Source organism: Cupressus sempervirens, chromosome 1, assembly GCF_028749045.1.
Source record: "Cupressus sempervirens isolate cs-2001-9-10 chromosome 1, ASM2874904v1, whole genome shotgun sequence".
Taxonomy (NCBI): Eukaryota; Viridiplantae; Streptophyta; class Pinopsida; order Cupressales; family Cupressaceae; genus Cupressus; species Cupressus sempervirens.
Genome location: NC_143118.1, coordinates 751,581,691 through 751,603,470, shown reverse-complemented (window position 1 = coordinate 751,603,470; position 21,780 = coordinate 751,581,691). Strand labels below are relative to the sequence as shown.

At 36.7% G+C, this 21,780-nt stretch overlaps 2 protein-coding genes across 14 annotated transcripts in view; one reads left to right on the top strand and one right to left on the bottom strand.

The window, feature by feature from the left end:
* Positions 1 to 16,960, top strand: part of LOC149580075 (phosphatidylinositolglycan-like protein) — a 111,848-nt gene extending 94,888 nt beyond the window's left edge. For all 13 annotated transcript variants that reach the window (XM_089789036.1, XM_089788991.1, XM_089789028.1 and 10 more), the window contains 2 exons: positions 16,295 to 16,433; positions 16,520 to 16,960. In XM_089789036.1, the coding sequence (XP_089645162.1) occupies positions 16,295 to 16,433; positions 16,520 to 16,618 (238 nt within the window). In that variant the 3' untranslated portion in view covers positions 16,619 to 16,960. The remainder of the gene's footprint in view (positions 1 to 16,294; positions 16,434 to 16,519) is intronic.
* Positions 6,097 to 7,362, bottom strand: LOC149580076 (uncharacterized). The gene is made up of 3 exons (XM_089815597.1): positions 7,104 to 7,362; positions 6,806 to 6,993; positions 6,097 to 6,710 (listed from the first exon to the last, which is right to left on the bottom strand). Exons 1-3 carry the CDS (start codon positions 7,331 to 7,333, stop codon positions 6,097 to 6,099), a joined length of 1,032 nt encoding a protein of 343 aa, XP_089671723.1. The 5' UTR covers positions 7,334 to 7,362.
* Positions 16,961 to 21,780: the final 4,820 nt, after the last annotated feature.

Genomic DNA, 21,780 nt, shown 5'->3' with positions numbered 1-21,780 from the left:
TTTGTGAATGAAATTGGTATCATACAACATAAACAAGAAAGAAACTACAATATGTAAAGTGGAAATGAATTGCTGCCAATAAAATGTTATTTTCAGAATTCATAAAACCAAATACATGACAGATTATCAACTCACTAATTATTTCAACATTATTGACATAATACTCTAGCCCATGCTTTCGAACTTGCTGCTACAGTGCTTTGTCCTTCAATCAGTCCACTACCTTCGTAATATCATTCCCTCAAAGCGGCATAAGCGTCGGACAAGTAGTGAAGAAGATATGAGCAAAATACCAAATTTGCCTGTAGCTGGAAATGCAACTAAACTGCCTGATAATGAAGCCGATAACAAAGAATTCCAAAGGTCAAACCCCAAGGGAATGACGTCTAGAATGTTACAAGAGAGGATAAACGTCCTCAAATGCCAAGAACAGAGCTGCAACTCACACACCAATTTCTTCTCATAGTCAACCTGTCTAATGAAGCCACAAATGCTTCCTTTTATTCTATTTCCAAGGGTCTGTTCAACTCATATGGGCAATGTGGGATAAAAGATGTGTAATATATAAAACATATATTAAAATACCCCTTATGTCTCCCTTGGGTACACATCCCCATAAAATAAATATTAAAGTAACACTTTAATATTTTACAATTAAATTAGACGTTACTTTAATAAAATTTCAGGCATTAAAATGTATTAGCAATCGAACTTCAAATAATGCGAGTGATAGCTCATCAGAAAGCTCTCACCGAGGAGTATCAAATCCAATCACCAAAATTGACTTGCACTGTGTCCTGTTGACTTACTAAAAATAGTAAGTATGCCTGAAACTGAGTAAATCAACTTCGTTTTGGCCCAAACTGGAAATGACTAGGCCAAAACACTCTAGGATCCCATTAAACCCTTCGTTAGCCCTTGGGACCATGTAGAACAAGGCTAACGCACACACACTTGGTCAACTGCTAAAATGGGGACATTACAGTCCGCCCCCCTTGAAATTGCTTGTCCTCAAACAATCTCAGTCCAGCCTGCTGAATAACTTGCTCACTCTCCCATGTAGAATTTTCCTCTGGCAGGTCTTTCCATTTGACCAAATACTCCTTCACTATCCTATTTCTAAGCTTCCTCTCTCTGGTGTCCAGAATAGCCTCGGGTACTGACACAAGCTTCCCCTCCTCATCCAAAGGGGGTAAATCTGCAGAAGGCACTACACTTTGACCAATGGCTTTCTTAAGCCTAGACACATGAAACACATTGTGCACTCGATTGCCCTCTGGAAGCTCAAGCTCATAGGCGACTTTGCTCACTTTGCGAATCACCCTGTAGGGACCATAAAATTTAGGTTTCAACTTTTCAGCTCCGCTCTTCTTGAGTGATGACTGTCTATATGGTTGTAGCCTCAAGTAAACCATATCCCCTACCTCGAAGCTACGCTCTATTCAATGCTGATCGGCATACAATTTCTGTTGATTCTGGGCCTGTTGTATATTCTCTTTGAGCACTTTCAGGATGTCCTGACTATCCTGCAATAAGTTTTTGGCTTTGGGCACTCTACTGTCCCCCAAAACTAAATCCATGAAGCTAGGTGCTTCATAACCATACAATGCCATGAAAGGAGTTATCTTGATGGACATATGATAAGTGGTGTTATAACAATACTCTCCCATATGCAACCATCTGATCCAAGCCTTTTGTTGTTTAGTTACATAGTTCCTCAAATATCCTTCCACCCATTTATTCACAATCTCTGTTTACCCATCTGTTTGCGGATGATAACTAGTGCTAGGTGTAAGATCTGTACCACACAACCTAAACAACTCTTGCCAGAAAACACTCAAACTTACTATCTCGGTCGCTGACAATGAATCTGGGCAGCCCATGTAACTTGAATATCTCTCTAAAGAAAAGATCTGCCATCTGTGCTGTTGTGTAAGTGGACGGAATAGCAAAGAAGTGAGCAAACTTCGTCAAGCGGTCCACCACCACATAGATGCAATTCCTTCCTTGCACTCGTGGTAAACCAGTGATGAAGTCCATTGAAATACTTTCCCATTTCCTATCAGGAATGGGCAAGGGCTGTAATAAACCTACAGGAAATGTGTGCTCTCCCTTATTCTGTTGACAAACTACACATTCCCTGACATACCTCTGAACATCATTCTTGAGCCCTTTCCATGAAAACCACTCTCAGATCTGCCTGTAGGTCTTGAAGACCCCCGGATGTCCAGTTGTGGGTGTATCATGAAATGCCTTCAGTATCGCCTCTCTCAAATGTGATGACGGAATCAAATAAACCCTGTCCTGAACTCTGATCAATCCATCTATCACCTCATAGTGATCATCCTGTATGGTACCTGAAATCAATCCAGAAGCCCAAGCATCTCCGACATACTCTGCGATAATCCGATCTCTCCGATCTCCTGAAATCTCTGCCAGAGCACATAAGTGAGGTCTCCGAGATAAGGCATCAGCCACCACATTTTCCTTACCTTTGACAAACTCTATGTCAAAGTCATAAACTTGCAATTTAGTCACCCATTTTTGTTGCCGGTCATTAAGATCACGCTGGCTCATGAAGTATTTAATACTGTTGTGATCAGTCTTGATCACAAAATGTCCACCTACCAAATATGATCGAAATTTGACCAATGCATGCATTATGGCCAACATCTCCCGGTCATAGACAAAATAACTCTTCTCAACTCCTCGGAGCTTCCTACTCTTGAATGCAATGGGATGCTTCTCCTGCATCAATATTGCTCCAATCCCATCACCTGATGCATCACAATGAAGCTCAAAAGGCTTCGTGAAATCCGGTAGAGCTAGAACTGGACATAAAGACATTACCTGCTTGAAATGTTCAAAACACCTCTGTGCTGCCCCTGTCCACATGAAGGCTCCTTTCTTGGTAAGATCTGTCAAGGGTGTAGCAATCTGTGAGAATCCTTTAACAAACCTCCTATAAAAACCACATAAACCAAAGAATCCCTTAAGTTGTGTAATGTTTGTGGGAGTAGGCCACTCTACAATAGCTCTAATCTTTTCGGGATCAACCCGAACGCCATCGGCACTAATGATATGCCCAAGGTAAAGGAGCTCAGTCATGCCAAACTCACTTTTAGATTCCTTGGCATACAATGACTCTCTCTCCAGAATAGATAACACCTCCTCCAGAGGATGTAAGTGCTCCCAGGTCTTACTGAAGACCAAGATGTCATCAAAGAAGATCAAGACAAATCTCCTCAGCTGCTTCCTGAATACCTGGTTCATACAACTCTGAAATGTAGTAGGTGCATTGGTTAGACCAAATGGCATAACCATGAACTCAAAGTGGCCATAGTGACATCGGAAGGTTGTTTTCTCAATGTCCTTTGCTCTCATCCTGATCTGATGGTATCCGGATCGCAAATCAATTTTGGTGAAGAAGCATGCCCCATTCAACTCATCAATCAGCTCATCAATCTTAGGAATGGGATACCTGTTTTTAATTGTTTTCTTATTCAATGCCCTGTAATCGATGCACATGCGCATCATCCCATCCTTCTTCTTTACCAATACTACTGCTGAAGCAAAGAGGCTCTTACTGGGCCTGATATGCCCCATCTCCAACAAATCCTTAATCGCCTTCTCTATATCATCCTTGTGTTTCTTAGGATGACGATAGGGAGTAATCATAATTGGTTTGGCTCCCTCCTCGAGCTCAATAACATGTTCCATCCCTCTGTCAGGAGGAACCCCATGAGGAATATCGCTAAATACTTTAGCGTGTCTATCAAGTATCTTCTGGATATCTGGTGGATGACTCTTTTCTTGTGGCTCTGGTGAAGTTGGCATAATGTAGCACTTTGCCGCCCACTCTATGTCATTATGACGAAAAAGTCTGCATTCTCCTCAAGGACACTACTCTGCAACCTCCATCTGAAAGTCCTCTAAGTACCACAGTTCTGCCCTCATGCTGGAATCTCATCTCCAATTTCGCTAGGTTGAGTGTGAACTCAACTAGTGAGGCCATCCATGTCATGCCGATGATGACATCATAATCTCCCATGTCCATAACATAGAACTCATCCTCCAACTCGTAGCCATCTCCAAATCTGATGCGAAGGTTAGATATCTTCCGAGTGCATAATAATTTATCACCGTTAGCCACCATGACTCTAAACCCATTATGCTCCTCTGTCTGTAACCCTCTCCTGGCTATCAACTGTGCATCTATGAAGTTATGTGTGGCCCCAATGTCAATAAGAGATATCACTTTCTGCCCCTGGATAGTACCCCTGACCTTAAATGTGATTGCCTTTTGGGCCCCTGTCAAGCGTGCCAACGATCTATCATCTTTAGGAATGCTACTCTCCTCTATAGTGTTACCCTCATCTGAATCGGAGTGCCGATCCTCCCCCTCTGACTCTGACTCTTCTGCTGAAAAATACTCCATTTGATTTGCCTTAGCCTTGAGAGAACATTTATGAGATAAGTCCCAAGGCTCTCTACAATGGTAGCACAGCTTCTTCTTTCGAAGTTCATTCAAGGTTTCATTGTCTAGTCCTTTTGATCCTTCTTTGGGTTTGCTATCCTCTTTCTGAAACGGTTTTTTGTCTTTGTCCTTGCTGTAGGAAGAATCTGTTGAATGGTTTTTTCCTTTGTATACCGAAGGGGCTAAATCTCGTGCCTTTTTAGTTGCTTCAGCTAAGGTGAGTGGATCATTTCCCTTCACCCAACCTCGTAATGGATCAGCAAAACCATCACAAAATAACACCACCAATCTCCTAGGAGAGATATCAGTAACAAGTACAGACAAGCGCTGAAACTCGGCAATGTAATTATCCACACAACCTGACTGTTTTAACTGTGCTAGCTCCTTGAAATGTAACTTGGGATCCCTAGTGTCAAATCTCTCAATCAATGTTTCGGTGAATTCCTCATAGGATGTAATCTGATTATGCCCCAAAGTCACCATGCCATGATGCCACCATTCATGTGCAACGCCATCCAAGTGCAATGCCATCCAAGTGCATAGCCGCATACTTGATAGCCTTCTCCTCAGGCATAGGATTTAGCTGCAAGTATGTATCTACCTTCTGCACCCAAGCTCGTGCAGTCATCTTCCCTGAAGCATCATAATAAGGTAAAGAAAGTTTTCCAACTTTCTTTCTGAGCTCAAAGTTTTGATTTCTCCCTCCTACTCTAGGCATGTGTCTCATCCTCAAGTCCATATAATCTCTGAGGGAAATATCCGCCTAAAACTCCGGTCCACTAGCCTCCCAGTCCCTCCTGAATTGATCCTGTAATTCGGTAATCTGCGGTTCGTTTACTGGTTGAATCGGATCTCTGGATGGGAAAGTGGGTAGAAGAGGTCTCGAGCTCGCAGTCCGTGCTGGGCGTGCAACGTGTCTAAAGTTATCAGCCTCATTCCCATTGTTGCCGTGTCCATTATTACCATTAATGTTATTCTCAGAACCATTGTTGTTGCCTTGGCCTCCATGGTTATTGTTTCCCCCATTGTTATTGTTTCCCTCATTGTTATTGTTTCTGTTGTTGGCATCACTTGGATTAATATTGACACCCATCTGTCTAGCCATGAGCTGCAACATCATGTCCATTCGCCTATTCTGGTCCTGCTGCATACGCTGCCCCTGCTCTAATGTATCCAGTAAATGTCTGAACATTACCTCCTCTTGATTTGGACCTGCATTCCCGCCTCCGCCTAATCTTGTATTCCTGTCATCTCGATCATAGTTGGAAAATTTGCCAAATGCAAAAACTCGCCAAGCCCCCCAAAAGTTTAATCGGGAAAAACTCGGCAATTTAAAAAAAAAAACTCGGGAACCTAAAAAACCGCTGAAATTTAATTAAAAATACATTTATTTTGCAAAATTTAATGAGAAGATGCATCTAATAAGTTAATTAAAGACAATACAAAAGAAAGAAAGAAAGTTTAGATATATATAAATGTATAATGCGTACAAAATTGCATTCTCATGCAGAATGCTCATGGTAGGAAGCAAAATAGTAAATTACTAAATAGTTTCAATCTGTCAAATTAGAAGTAAATACTAAAAGTCTAAATACATCAATACAATTTGACAATGTCAATCACATCTTTCTCTTTCCACTTGCACTAGCAGGAAAGCGAGGGGGTCTAGTCCTAGAAGAAGTGCCCCGCACTGGGATAGGGCGTGAGCTGCGTGACTGTGAACTCTGTGGCTGTGCCCCCTCGCTCGACGTCCCTACTGACTGGCTCGGCGTCCTAGAAGAGGATGCATCTCCTCCTAATGGTAATGCCTGATCCTCGCCTGAATCATCATCATCCTCGTCCTCATCCTCAATGTCATCCATAGTGAACTGAAAATCAGCGTTAGCCTCCCCCTCCATGGCCTGCCTCTCCAAATCAGCGATCTCATTTGGTGTAAACAATGGACTTGGCTCCTGTGCTATCCAATCAGAATAAGGATCTATCTCATCTAGATCAAGCGGACCAGGTAGTTCTAAGAGCTGTGCCTTTTTTATGCGCAACTTAAGATTATAGTGCACATAAACAAGGTCATTAAGCCGTTTTTGAGTCAATCTGTTTCTTTTCTTTGTATGGATGGACTCAAATAAGCTCCAATTGCGCTCACAATCGGATGAGCTACAAGGTTGGGATAGGACTCTGAGAGCAAATTTCCTTAAATTGGGGGTATTGCCACCCCAACTTGCCCACCAAGCATCTGCAAAACAAAATTAAAAAAGTTATAAAGCAATAAAAAAAAAATCAGAAGCACAACTTATCAATTAGCAAAAATTTTAAAGTTTGACGCTTTACCTGGTGCTTGAGTAGATCTTGCTCTCTTTGCTAGCATAGAAGAGAACAAAGGACCCCTTGATTCCACATAGATTTGTTGTTCGGTCACAATAAGGTCTCTCTCCTCTTCACTTGATATCATTCTCTCAATGCATTTAGAGAGACCTTCCATGACCTCTCCATTAGGATCTGAGTAGGAATCATCAGCCCTAAAACAAATAGAAAATGATATCAAATCTTACTACACAACCTTAAAAAGTAAAGTAAAATAAAGACTTATTAAAATCCCAACTTCAAGGACAATCAATTATCATAGTACCTGAATTTGGGATTGAGGAAGTAGCCTGCTGCATGAATAGGTTGGTGGAGCATATTGTTCCACCTCCTATCAATTATTTCCCAAATGGGGTCAAATTTGAGACTATCCCCGTGATAGTAACTTCTAACAGCCTCTTTCGCCCTATCCATGGCCTCATAAAGACCTCCCATTGGGGATTGCTGCCCATCACATGTGCGCAAGACTAGAACTAGGGGTAGAGACATCTGCATTTGAAATTTGAAAAATACAAATTAGTTAATAACATAGTAAGTTATGAATTGATAATGAAACTTGAATACACTAAAAACATAATGAAGTTACCTCCACAATCTCCTTAGCCTTTGCAAAAAAGCTATCATCAAACACTATTCGTGCCACAACCTCTCCTTCGGGCTTCTTTGCGTAAGGTGAAGCAACCCAATCAGCACACACAAACATTTGCTTCAAAGCCAATATGTGGTCAAGAATACTTTGCAATGTCAAGAAGGCCGTTGCAAACCTTGTCATAGCAGGTCTCATCAAATCTTTGCCTTTAGTGGCTTTTCTCATCAAACTGAGAACCCATGGGTGATTATAGATATATTTCGTGACTCGCCTAGCATCTTCCACAATTGGACTCACCCAATCAAGTTTTCCTATGTCCTCCAAAAGAAGGTCAAGGACGTGTGCTGCACAAGGTGACCAAAAAAGTGTGGGATGCCTCTCTTGGAGGATTCTACCTAAAAGATTAGCAAAAAATCAATAATCAATAACAAACTTTCCATATTTAGTATTTACAAATAACATCAAATCTAAATTGAATAATACCATTATCCAGATTCCATAGCATTATATTCATAATTCATATTGATTCAAATATAAAAAATCAAATCTACCTGCTGCCACATATGCTGCTGCATTATTTGTGATTATTTGCACCACATTCTCTATTCCCACCTCCATGACAACATTCTCCAACATTAAAGCCAATGTGGCTGCATTTTTCACTTTGTTGGAGGCATCGACAGATTTCCAAAACACCACATCATCTTTGCAAGCAATCAAGAAGTTAATAATGGTTCTACTTCTTCCATCTGTCCACCCATCAGATAAAATGGTGCAGCCATACTTCTTCCACTTTTTCTTTTGGTCTTTTATCAACAATGTTGCCCTACCAACCGCTTTGTCAAGCAACCTACAAAATTTAGGTGTATATTAAATAAAGTGTAAGTGTTAGTAAAAAATTAGGAAATAAGTTATAACAATTAAGATTTAAAATATAACAATGAACTAAAGTGAATCACAATTATTTACAATTACTAAATAGTAAAATACTAACCTTCCATTCATATCCTTGCGATTAGGCGGCTTGTACCCTTTGCCTGATATTGTCATTGCAGTCACCATATTGACCCAATAGGGACTATCAGCGGCATTCATTGAGATATTGTTGAAAAACCAAAAATCAGCTGCTGCAATATCAGTTTGCTCATGCACCTCCTTAAACCATGCAGTGCCCTCTAATGATGGCTGTGCTCCAGGTGTGTTCCTGGGCACAAAATAACCACCTATCCTTGATGGGGATCCGGATGGTGATGATGAAGAAGTAGGAGATGTAGAAGAAGTGGAACCGGTAAATGAGAAATTTTGTTTGTGGATCCGTGGGCCACGAAGAGATCCTGGTATGTTCTCAAGTGCTTCTTCTTCCTCTTGCATATCAAAAGGAGCTCCTTCTGATTCAGCTATGGCTGCCCTCATAGCTAATTTTGCCCTCTCCCTATTCAATTTTTTCTCTTCAGCAGTTGCAAGTAGGGCATGGATGAATCTTTTTTCTTCATCAGTTACCTTGAGACAAGGATTTGAGTCATGTTTCTTTATGCCTGCAAGGTGGTATTTGAGGCGGTTTATGCCTCCAGAAATAATTCTCTCACAGGGAATGCATATCACCTTCCCAATATCATTTGGATTTGGAGCTTCATAGGCATACCGCCATGCCTTATCTCTTGCATTTTTAGGCCGAGTGCCTATATATCCAGATGGGCATGGTGTTTGTGGCCACTCTTCTTGCGGGTTTGTCATTTTTTTAATAGTTGACCGCTGCCCTACACATAAATTTATAGAAAAATGAATAAACAAAGTTAAAACTTAGAAGCTAGGGTTTCAAATGATTCAAAGTTCAAACATAGAGTTAAAACTTAAAATGATTTGAAATCATTTACAAACAACAACAAAAACAAAAGAACATTTGTTATAAAACTATAAAAAAATTTCAAACTATGATAAAATGAACATACCTAGAAAGAAATTTGTCTTCGAAAACCGGTTAGAATCCTCTAAAATCCACTCAAATCCGTCTTGAATCACTTGCAATCAGCTAAGAATGCCTCCAAACCTTCTTCTCTCCATGCCTCAAGGCTCTAGACAATGCAAATACAACAAACAATGAGCAAAAAAATAACTTTGTGCCCTTTTTAGCCGTCACAGTCCGCGGGCCAGGAAATCGCGAGTTTTTAGTTAAAACTCGCTGAGTTTTAGCCGAGTAATCGGTGATTAATCGGCGAGTAAATACCTTCCAGCCGAGTTTTTGATTTGGCAAGTTAAGTGGCCAAAAACTCGCCGAGCTGAAAAACTCGGCGAGTGTTTGAAACTCGCCGAGTACTCGGCGAGTTTTCCATCTATGATCTCGATCATCCATATTGTTGTCCTGATCAAAGAATATCTCCTGTGTGTCTATATGGCTGGATTCAATGTCCACCTGCACGGATGTACTAGACTGTTTGCTTTGCAAGTCTGAAATCCTATTTTGTCTTGCTCTGGTATCGCGGAAATTATAAGGCCTTTGTCGCATGCTCAAACATAAATGTTGAAGATCTCCACAGGATGGCAGGACTTATAGCTCTGATACCACTGTAATGGGCACCCCTGAATGTCCCAAAAAACTAAACCAAATTGTTGAAAGGAATTATGTCAAGCAGTTTGCATTCAACCTCTTATTTCTCCGTTTAATGTTTTAAACCCCTTATAACTCCGAAAATCAAACGTTTATTTGTTTGTTGTGTTTTGTGCATGGAATTGGTATAATACAACATAACCAAGAAAGAAATTACAATAATATGCAAAGTGGAAATGAACTGCTGCCAATAAAATGTTATTTTCAGAATTCATAAAACCAAATACATGGCAGATTATCAACTCACTAATTACTTCAGCATTATTGACATAATACTCCAGCCCATGCTTTCGAACTTGCTGCTACAGTGCTTTGTCCTTCAATCAGTCCACTACCTTCGTAATATGATTCCCTCAAAGCGACATAAGCGTCGGACAAGTAGTGAAGAAGATATGAGCAAAATACCAAATCTGCCTGTAGCTGGAAATGCAACTAAACTGCCCGATAATGAAGCTGATAACAAAAAATTCCAAAGGCCAAACCCCAAGGGAATGACGTCTAAAATGTTACAAGAGAGGATAAATGTCCTCAAATGCCAAGAACAGAGCTGTAACTCACACACCAATTTCTTCTCATATTCAACCTGTCTAATGAAGCCACAAATGCCTCCTTTTATTCTATTTCCAAGGGTCCGCTCAACTCATATGGGTAATGTGGGATAAAAGATGTGTAATATATAAAACATATATTAAAATACCCCTTATGTCTCCCTTGGGTACACATCCCCATAAAATAAATATTAAAGTAACACTTTAATATTTTACAATTAAATTAGACGTTACTTTAATAAAACTTCAGGCATTAAAATGTATTAGCAATCGGACTTCGAATAATGCGAGTGATAGCTCATCGGAAAGCTCTCACCGAGGAGTATCAAATCCAATCACCAAAATTGACCTGCACTGTGTCCTGCCAACTTACTAAAAATAGTAAGTATGCCTGAAACTGAGTAAATCAACTTCGTTTTGGCTCAAACTGGAAATGACTAGGCCAAAACACTCCAGGATCCCATTAAACCCTTCGTTAGCCCTTGGGACCATGTAGAACAAGGCTAACGCACACACACTTGGTCAACTGCTAAAATGGGGACATTACACATATATCTACATACGTGTGCAGTTCAGAGAAATATGATTTATTTCTAACATCATATCCTCTTGATATATGTACATGTATATATATACATATATTAATAAGTACGAACTATATATATTATCTTAATATCTTAATATTATCATAAAACAACAAAGGTAATGGTTTTGAATAATAATTTTAGATTACTGTTATTTTTTTGTATGTTTGCCCAAGTAGCTCAAGACTGTTTAGTGGTGTACTCTATTGTGAAGTCGCTAAATCCTTATCAAGGTAGTTAGAGGTCATACCTGGCAATCGAACAATGGACGATGATAATGTCCCATTCCTTGAATCTTGTTTAACAATGCTTTCTCCTCTTCGTTTGCTCCTACAACCACCAACGCAACATTTCCACAATAATAACAAGTCCTCCAATTTAAATCAAACGTTAGAATATATCACTGATAACTGTAACAATGGCTAACTACCATTATCAATGAACAAGTAAACATGATAAATCAACAATTAACTACCATTACAAATAAACATGATAATAGTTAACCGATTCCATTATAACTACCATTTCCACATGAAGTAAATGGTTAATTATAACTACCATCACAATAAGTATTTATGGTAAACAGTTGATCAATTTCAAGTTCATCAGATTATAACATTTCAATTTAACATGAAATAAACGGTCAATTGTAATTTCCCTTTTCACATGATCATGCATCTGATAGTTCTAACTAATTATTGCAATGGCTATAAACTTATTTTAATTAGGTCAAAATTTGGGATGTAACACAAAGGAAAGCAGTTGAGCTCAAATACATTTACACAGATGATGAAACAACCAACATTCTCATCAAGCCACTTCCTAGAGTGAAATTATGCAATTTTTGAGATAAGCTTGGTATTGTGGAGGGTGATGCTCTTGCTGAGAGAGTCTCAACTTCAATGACGTTGATCAGTGTTTTTAATATATTCTTCTCTGCAAGAGAAGTATGAGGTGCAAGCCCTTGTTAATGCATTCTCCTCTACAAGAGAAGTTTAAGGTAAAGGCCCTTGTTCTACTCTCTGGGAGTAGCCATAGTGGATGTCATGTATGAGATTCCATGACTTAGCGTTTCTGTTTCTTTCATTCTCGGGAGTAGCCATGGTGATTGTTAAGCTTAGATGACAGTATCATTTTGAGGAAAACTTGTGATGAGACTTTGTTATTGACATATTTTGTGTGCGAACTTTTGTGTTTGTCATGTTGAGAGATGCCATAGTATATGGATAGTCCCTCTCTTGCTAAGAGGAGAGTTAAAGTTCTGATAAAAGTGAGAAATTATTCATACCTGTGATGATTGAGTATACCTGAGACCATTCATACCTGTGATGCTCCTCTATATTCTTGATTCTTTGTTTTGTATTCATGGGAGCTGTTTCTTTTCTGAGAAGATGTTATTATATTCTACTCATTGTAACTAATTGAGAGCAGCTTTGTTATCTATCAAAGAATATGGGTGTTCTTCACATATTGTTCCGTCCAGCTAAGAGATTTTGTTGGCTTCCTTATCATGGTCAAATTGTTTCTTTATCAATCTTTTCTTTCATATATCATTCCTATTGTATTCACATTCTCAACTGCTGGGAATGGATGACCTGGCACCATATATGAGATGTCATGGCATTGTGAATATGTCAGAATGTTCATGTATTGCCATCGGTTCAATGCAACATATTACTGGTAATTTATTAAAGAGTCTTCATTATGTTTATAACAGTTGCTTCTTGGCATTTAGCGGGAGTCTCTTCAGCTACTGTGATGTTTCTATGCATCTAGCTATGGAAAAACAGAAAGGTCTCTCACGACAATTCCTTCTTCTAGGCATTATTATTGTGGATAACTGTAGTGGGTGTTCATCTGATAATCTTGGATGTATTGGTTTAGAGCAATATTGTTATTGCGATACAATTTGTGTATGATTGAGATACTTATTTTGTGAGACTTTTTCCATCATTAGTTGAGACTTTTTCCATCATTAGTTGTATCTATGAGATACTAGTGCTTTGTTTATATATATATATTCTCAAAGTGCTCAATCTGTAAAAATAAATTAGGCTTATTGATTGACTGTTTAGAATTTTCAATCGTAAGTGAGAAATCACTGTATTTGTTTTTGAGGACTCAATTTAGGTTCATCATTTTGTGGGATGGGTTTTTCACCCTCAAGTGGAGAGTTTTCCTAGGATAAGTCATTGTGTCCTCCGTTCTGGGGTTTTGAATTTCAGTTTATTGCATTGATATTCATTCTGGTTTAAAATTTACTAGACAGGAAAAAAGGAATATGTAAAATACTGTAAATACGATCTATGGATTATTTTGAATCATGATGATGTTTAGGCAATAACCTTAAATTCATAACTGTTGTCATCTAACTCATATAATAGGGTTTCACATGATGTTGCAATTTTGTACTTATTCAAATCAATCAAATTTAATAGAAAACACTTGTACTCATTTATAGACTCATTGGATACATCTTGTCATTAATTTTTGTTAAAAAAGAAGTTTTTCTAATGAAATTTAAGCAAGTTTTTAAGTTGTTTTATTGGGCTTGGCAAGTTTTTATTGGGTTTGAGTTTCCAAATATGAGTTACATAAAGGGTGGTTTTTTAGTGGTGAATATTCGTAATTTTGCAAATTTTAGAAATTTTTTGCTAGCAATTTGGTTAATAATTTTAAGATTTAATGTAACCTAAATTGTGACATTTGAAAAATAATTTAGTTCTAAAATACTCAGATATGGCACCTTTGGTGGAGCGCTTGGGGTTGCTCTTGTCAGCATGCTTCCTCTTTGCCTGAGTTCTAGGCCCGCTTGGGTATTGCTCCCTCCAAGTCTTCTTTTCTCCATGCTGCTTGGATTGCTGGCCCATCTTTCATGCTTTGGCATAACTGGTTGGAGAGGAATCGTCGCATATTCCAAGATGTTCGGCTTGGTGTTTTGCATCTTTGGTGGAAAATATCACATTCTCTTCAGGAAACTATTTTTGTGAAGTGTGAGCTTGATGGGGGTATGGATCCGGTTAATCTTGCTATCTGTAATCGCCTCAATTTTCATTTGCAGGATGGGGCTGCAGCTCATAGGTTTCCTTCTATGTCCAGGCAGCTTCACCATCAGAGGAAGGGTCGGGTTAACCGGGATGGGCACTGGACTCCTCCTCCCTGTGGAGTTCTGAAAATTAACACTGATGGTTCTTCCCGTGGGAATCCTGGTCCGGCTGGTATTGGCGGAATGGCTCGTTGTAGTTCTGGGGATGTTAAATTTTTCTTCTCAGTTCATAAGGGTGATTATACTAACAATCTTATGGAAGCTCAGGCTATTTTATATGTTGTGGAACAGTGTTGCTTGCGGGGATGGAGTAAGATTATCTGTGAGTCTGATTCCCAGGTGGTGGTGAACATGCTTTCTTCACAAGAGCTTGAGGATGTTAGTTGGCAGCTGGCCACTGTTGTTAAGCAGATTCTTTTCTTCTCTTCCTCTTTTCAATTCATTAGGTTCACGTATATTCCTCGTGAATGGAATAGAACTGCTGATTGTTTAGCCAAATGGGCATCTAGTCATGATCCGTGTTGGAATATTAGGGATAGGAGGCAACTGTCCTTTGAGATGGTGCAAGAATTTGATGATCTTGTTGCTTAGGATCGAGCTCCTTGTTGAGCTCTCCTTGTTGTATTCCTTTCTGTCTTAATAAATTTTTACCTCTCTTTTTGCTTAAAATATTTAAAATCGCTCAATAATTTATTTTATTAAAAAATTTAAACTCAAAGATTTGCCACAACATTCAATACATGATTAGATTTGATTCACCTAAATATTATATATTACCGAAGAAATTAAAATTAATTCACCAATAATTATCATAATTATTAGTTACTTTAAGGATATATTACCAATATTTAGTTTTCGCTATTGATTTAAAATATAATGTAATTATCCTCATAATTTCCATAAGATAAAACATGTTTAATTTTGATTTGTAATATTCCACGTCGATTAGTAAACTTCCTATTATTATTGAGATTCACTAATATTCTCTACTCAAAAATTATGATTTCAAAATAATCGCCAATATAAATAATATTTAAAATTAAAAAAATGACAGATTCGCCCATAAAAATGATTTAGTTTTTCAAAATAATAAAAGATTCACCAATAATTTATATATCTTTTCTGGAGGGGTTTTCTTAAAGTTTACCCTAGAACATACATATAAACGTTGAACAAATAATTACCTGTGTTGATTTTTTAAAAAACAGATTGCTGGGATTCAACAGTGTTATCAGCTAGACTTTTTGCATCATTTTGCACATAAATGCTTGTCTTGAATGTTAGTTCAGTTCATCCTATTCGTAGATAATAACATTTCTTCATCTCTGTTAATGTTATTATAGTTTCAGTTGGATAAACCCTATAAGTCAATACTATTGTATATATTATGTATGATACACATATTAATAAAAAATAAAAATAATAGTTGAGTTATAATCCGTTTTTTTAACTTCTGCTTTGACTGACGACTATAGTTATGGATCACCACATATATTAAAAGTGGTCGCGGCAGCTTTAGAAAAGGGACACAATCCAGTGAACAAACGTGTCTCCCGTGTGGGAGGCACATCCTTTCACGGGGGTGTCTCCCCATACGATGGGCGAGCATATATATATAAGTTATAACTAGCAAAATCTTCCACGTGTTTTGCTTAATGCTCAACTGTATTTGATAAGACCAGTTTTATCTGGAGATAAGTATAAAGTATATGCAATAAAGAACTGAAGTTAAATTTATAAGGAATTATTTACGAGTTTATGAAATTATTGGCAACACAATTTGAGTATTATTTACCAACTAATATTTAAACAGAGATTTAAATATTGTACAAATCTGATCAAATAAATAACAATCTCAAATACATTTTATTAGCTGACTGCATATTTAGAGTGATATAGCAGAGAACTTGAAAAATGCATTTAGCTTTAAAGCATTAGAAATATAACTTGATAGCTGATACAGACATTTATCATTTGTTCAAAACAACAGTTTTCTGTCATATCTTTCATTTTGTTAAGACGATCTAGGATTTAGTGTTTTGATTAGAAGTGTTTGATGACTTGTGATTACTGTTCTTTTGCAGTGGGAAAGTTCTCCGACGCTTCGTGCCTATGGGTAATATTCTAGCGGCAGTTATAAATGAAGCTGTAACACCCTTCACTTGCTATTGGTACTTGGCTTTGATTGTAAGAGAGGAAAGAAAGCTTGCTTTGGTTTTTCAGGTGAGCACACCATGAAACCTATGGTTTTTTTTAAATAATAGATTTGGTTAATCTAATCTTCTGTTCTAAAAATTGTGGATCATCAGGAACTGCAACCGCCATTGGATATGTTGGTTCCAATATGGAAGTCTTTGTGCAGTGCCATTGCCAATAAAATGCCACAACCACCAAATAATGCGGATTGATCTTCCTCATTTATTTAGAGTTCAAAAGACAGGCTACCTCGGGCATTTAAAAAATGGGTTGTAGACAAGTTGATCCTTTATTGTACGCAAATAAGTGCATTCTAATTGGATTTCCCAAAATTATTCTTCTCACACGCTTGTGCAAAGATTAAGTAGCATAGATCTTGGATTTCAAGAGAAAATTTGGTTTGTGCAATTAGGATTTATTTCTCCTGGCCAAAAATTTCAACAAGATTTTTAATGCTCCTCCATATGGCTATTGTTTGCTCGTGTTTGAAATGGTTTTCAGTCTGTCGATTCGGGATTTCCCTGTGTATTATACTAACTTGCTGTTTGATGGAACTGTTCAATGTTGGCCATAGTAGATATCTGCACCACGGAATGTTTAATCTGTTGGGTTTTTCTTCTTTCCCAAACAAGGTTAAGAATTTGATATATACCCATCTCTTGCATTTTACCCTTTTATTGGAAATATGCACCATATTCCTTGTCTGAATTACTTTGGTCAATGCACAAGAAGTCTTCCATATAAAACTTTTCTACTTTCACCAAATTTATGTAAGACTTTAGTTTCCCATTCCATTCAAATAATCATTTTCTTACAAATTCTGTTGTCTCTACTAGTTACCCCTCGATTATGATAGATAGATAGATGAGATTTTAAGGTCCATGAGGCTGGGAAATAGCCTATAGGGCACAGCCCATTCATACGTTTGGGAATGCCTACGTGGTGATTGATTAAGTAACAACGTGTATCATTGATAGGATGTTATAATATTGAACTAGATTGTTGGGGTATGAGACCAAGGTAAAGGCTTATAAAGTACATTCCATGACATGTTTAGCACAGGCCGGAGATGGCAGGTATTCCGGAAATGTGTTTCTTGGGCAGCAGTGCTGGCAGGACATATTTTGGGGATGGCAGGTGATGATACCATCTTAGCATTTTGGGTATAAACAGTGACAATTTTGAAGTAGTAAACTCCAATAAAAAGGAAATCATAACAAAATATAAAGAAATCAAAACAAGTATGGTAGAGCATGAAAATTCAAAAAATCATTGATTCGAGCATAGTTATATATGAAAATTGAAATCTTTCAACAAGAGGTTTTGTTACTGTTAACAATGCACCATGCCACCATTTGGTTTTTGTAAGGAAGCCAACTGAGTGATTGGACACTGGCCATTTTATTTAATTTGTAAGATGCAACTAGTTCGTCTGTCTTGTAAGAGTTCATCTGTCTTGTTAGACATGAAAAAGCATTGTGGGCAGTCGAAGTTTTGGAAACTTTTTGTTCACTTTCAATTAGCGTAATGTTTAGCCAAAATAAGATCTAAGCCCCTGTTTTGGGACAAAGATCTCATGTTTAGTAACGCAAGGTCTTGTTGATAGTTAAAATACATGGGGCAATCATATGTTTTTTCTTTTGATTATTATTTAAGAAGCATTTACATCATCAAGAAGCATTTACATCATCATTGTATTGGAATATGCAAGTGCATCAATACCAAAGAATAGTCTCCAGCTAAGAAGAGAGTTTTATGAGAGGTCTTACATCAAATATGGACAGTTACAAATAGATCATATATGAGCTATTACATGACTATCATATTACAAACATGCAACTGTGGTCAGATCTCACTGTAGATTGCATGTCTTTCAACTTTGGAGTTGGCAAGGCTGACTTGACTCGGTTTCAATTTGACAAAATAAAAATAAAATTCTTGAAATTTAGAGAATTTAACAATTTAAAACTTATTTCATGCAAGCACTATAATATTATCAAATATAAGTTAACATAAATAAACAAGAAACATAAATGATAAATGCATCACATCTAAAATGTAAATTGTAGCTGAAGTAAATAGAAAACATAGGATAATGTGACATAGATATATATAATTATGCCGAGAGACATATACAATGTGAGTAACAACTTCCAGCATGAAAATATGCCTAAAGAATATTTTGTGTATGGAATTTTTTTAAAAATGGGAGTTGCAAAGAAAGTTTATTTTTAAAAATCAATTTTAAATAAAAAATGCTATTTGACATTCACAAAATGTTAAAAACCAAATAAAAACATGTAATGCCATTTGGCAATCATAATTATTAACAAACACATATATATATAAAATAAATTTGATGGAAGCTAATGATTAAAAAAAAAAATCAATTTAAAATAGCAAATGCCATTTGGCATTTACAAAAACGTTAAAAATCAAGTTAAAATATCTAATGCCATTTGGTAAGCTACAAACAAAATTTATTTTCAAAAATCAATATAATAAATGTCATTTGGTATTCACAAAAACTTTAAAAATTAAAATATGTAATGTTATTTGTCTATCAATTTGTTTTTTTAGGTAGGTAACAGGCCATGAGGCCGAAGACTGGATGTAAATTAAATGCCCATTTCAATTGGACACTAAAAATTAGAGATGGATAGTTATCTTTGGTATAGCCTTTTCAAAATTTTTAATCATTTAACCATTTTAGCATCTGCTTTTGATTTTTAAAATTTATAGCTTTGTTCTTTAGGTATCCTTGTAAAGTACCTAAAAATTAAACTTGGCTATGATCAAGTTGTTAAAAAGAGAGAAGTATGTTTTGAAATACAAAGAAATTTATCTCCTAGCTAATATTTTAAAGTCAAATTGTACAAAAGGAAAATTATAAATATTTCTAAATATGTCATTAATATTAAACTTTCTAAAATTATTAATGAAATCAGATATATTTTACAACCTTTCATCTTAAGCATAGACATTAAGGAAATGATTGATTAACTATCATTTTCTTTACAAATAAAAGAAAAGGCTCGAAGCCAAATTACAGAAAAAGAGTATTAGAATAAGATATTTTGTCAGAAGGATCATTTGGCTTAATGAATTTGAGATTGATGCTTTCAATATCCTCACATAAGCCAACTTGATCCTCCATAAATTGATCAATCCAGTCATACCTATGAGAGTATCTGACATGAAAATACATCAGGAAGTCCACATTTCTTCTTATGACCAATTTTCATTTCTTCTTATGACAAATTTTCATTTATTAAATCTCTTGCGATCTTCGATGAATATTGTAGGAAAAAGAGGGATAGTATTCCTTCCCATCATATTAATGTCATAGTTGCATGGCCTAGGAATCATATGACTTTCATTTATATTTAGTAGCACCTTTTTAAGATCACCTAAATACATGTTCTTGAGAAGTCTCCTACATAGAAGTTCTATGTCGTATTTTTCGGCTTCCACCATATGAGCCATTGCAACAACATTGAACAATGTATCTGTCGAGATTGAAAATGATCTCTTTTCCCAATATTCGATAAACTGCTTTGATGACCTGAAAATGAGTTGTTAACAAAATATCTTTGATAATGATTCCAAATACAGACCCATCGAAGGCTGTTTGAAATACAAGCCCGCAAAGCTTGATGATGGTTTCCATATTTGAGGCTGATGAAAAAAGAGCTTGTAATATGCAAATGTCTAGATTGTTCTATATAAAGGTATTTAGTCCGAAACACAAGGAATGTATAAAGGCATAGAATCAAGAGGGTGAGAGCGACAAAGAATTTGTTTGGAAGATATGACTTTTAATCGAAAGGACAAGTGTGATATAGGAAGTAGTCAATAGTAAATCAAAACGGCAAACTAACAATTAAAAACTAGAATCAATTCCTAAATATTAAGTGATTAACTAATGAATATGAACAATGACCATACCTACGAACTTAGAAATGATCTATAGAAAAAAGACTACAAGCGAGTGGATAAACAAGGAAGAAGAAGCTTTCTCATCCTAGTGTATATTGAGGGTTTTCACCCTAGGATACACCAACAAAAGGGGAAAGTTTCTATTATGGGAAGTACCATTCCCATATCCCTTCATATTCATCTACAATCTTCAAAGATCTCTCAACATCAGTATAATATGGTCCAAAATGAAGGAAGGACCAAGCATATAGGTTGGAGATCGACACTTAACAATCCCTAGATTCTTAAACAATTCATCCTCAAACTATTGTAATCTATATCAAAAGGAGGCTAAAAATTCTAATCAAACCAAACTTTTGTAAGAGACATACACCAAAGTCAAAACATAAAGTATATAAGGGGCAATCATTTATGAGGATATTATTATGTTTGGGAGTAATGTTCTCAAACGTACAATGTCACTTGAAATGATTACCCCTAATTCTAATGTCTAGGGTTCTATTTTTTTTCCTTTTTAAAGGAGGAAAGTCCACAATAAACTTAGAAACCTAAGCCACATGTTTTCTATTGAATACATGAAATAGGTCTATAATAGAAATTAATCATTCATCTAACTAATAACTATATTTGGAGAATCATATTGATAAAAAATCTTCGTAAAGAGCGAGAGTTTATGTAGATACATGCCATGTTTATAATTTCTTGTCAGATTTGTACCATCCTCTGTCAGTAATAGATTAGATTCTCTAAATCGTTGATTTCAAAATTAGAAACAAATGAATTCCCTCATTGATTAAAACAGAAACTAGAGAAAACAATTGAATTAGGTGTTAGAAAAGCTTTAATGACCTTAGTTAGGATACTACCTTTTCCCACCATCATTAAATAAACTAACATTTGTAAAACTTTATCCCAATATAACATGGAGAATCACACCCTCCTCCCAAACCTTGGAGTACTCGTCCTTGAGATGTCCTTTCACTGGGTACTTGAGTACCCAAGTACCCCCACCTCCACCATTCCACAACCATGCTGTTGTTGGGATGGGTCCCTGAATTTTTATTTGAATTTTGATTTATGAATGATACTATTGGGTATGAAATATGTTACTATGTTGAATGTTCAGTGGTTCTAGTTTATGTTTCAATTTTGCTATATTCAAGTATTTTAATTTGGTATGTTCTATTGAAACATCATTTCATAACTAGCATTTCAAGTTCTATATGTATACTATACAAAACTCCTCCCTGCCCTGCCGCCCCTTGGCCATCCCCTCGTCATCCAAAAAATGAGGCCTATTTTCGCCCCATCCCAGAAACTTGTCCCGGTGTCTCACTGTCCCAACACACCCAAGTATTGATGTTACACCACTTTATCCTATCCACAAAACTGTTAATAAAACTAAATGATGAAGCGGATGAAAAGCTGGAATCAC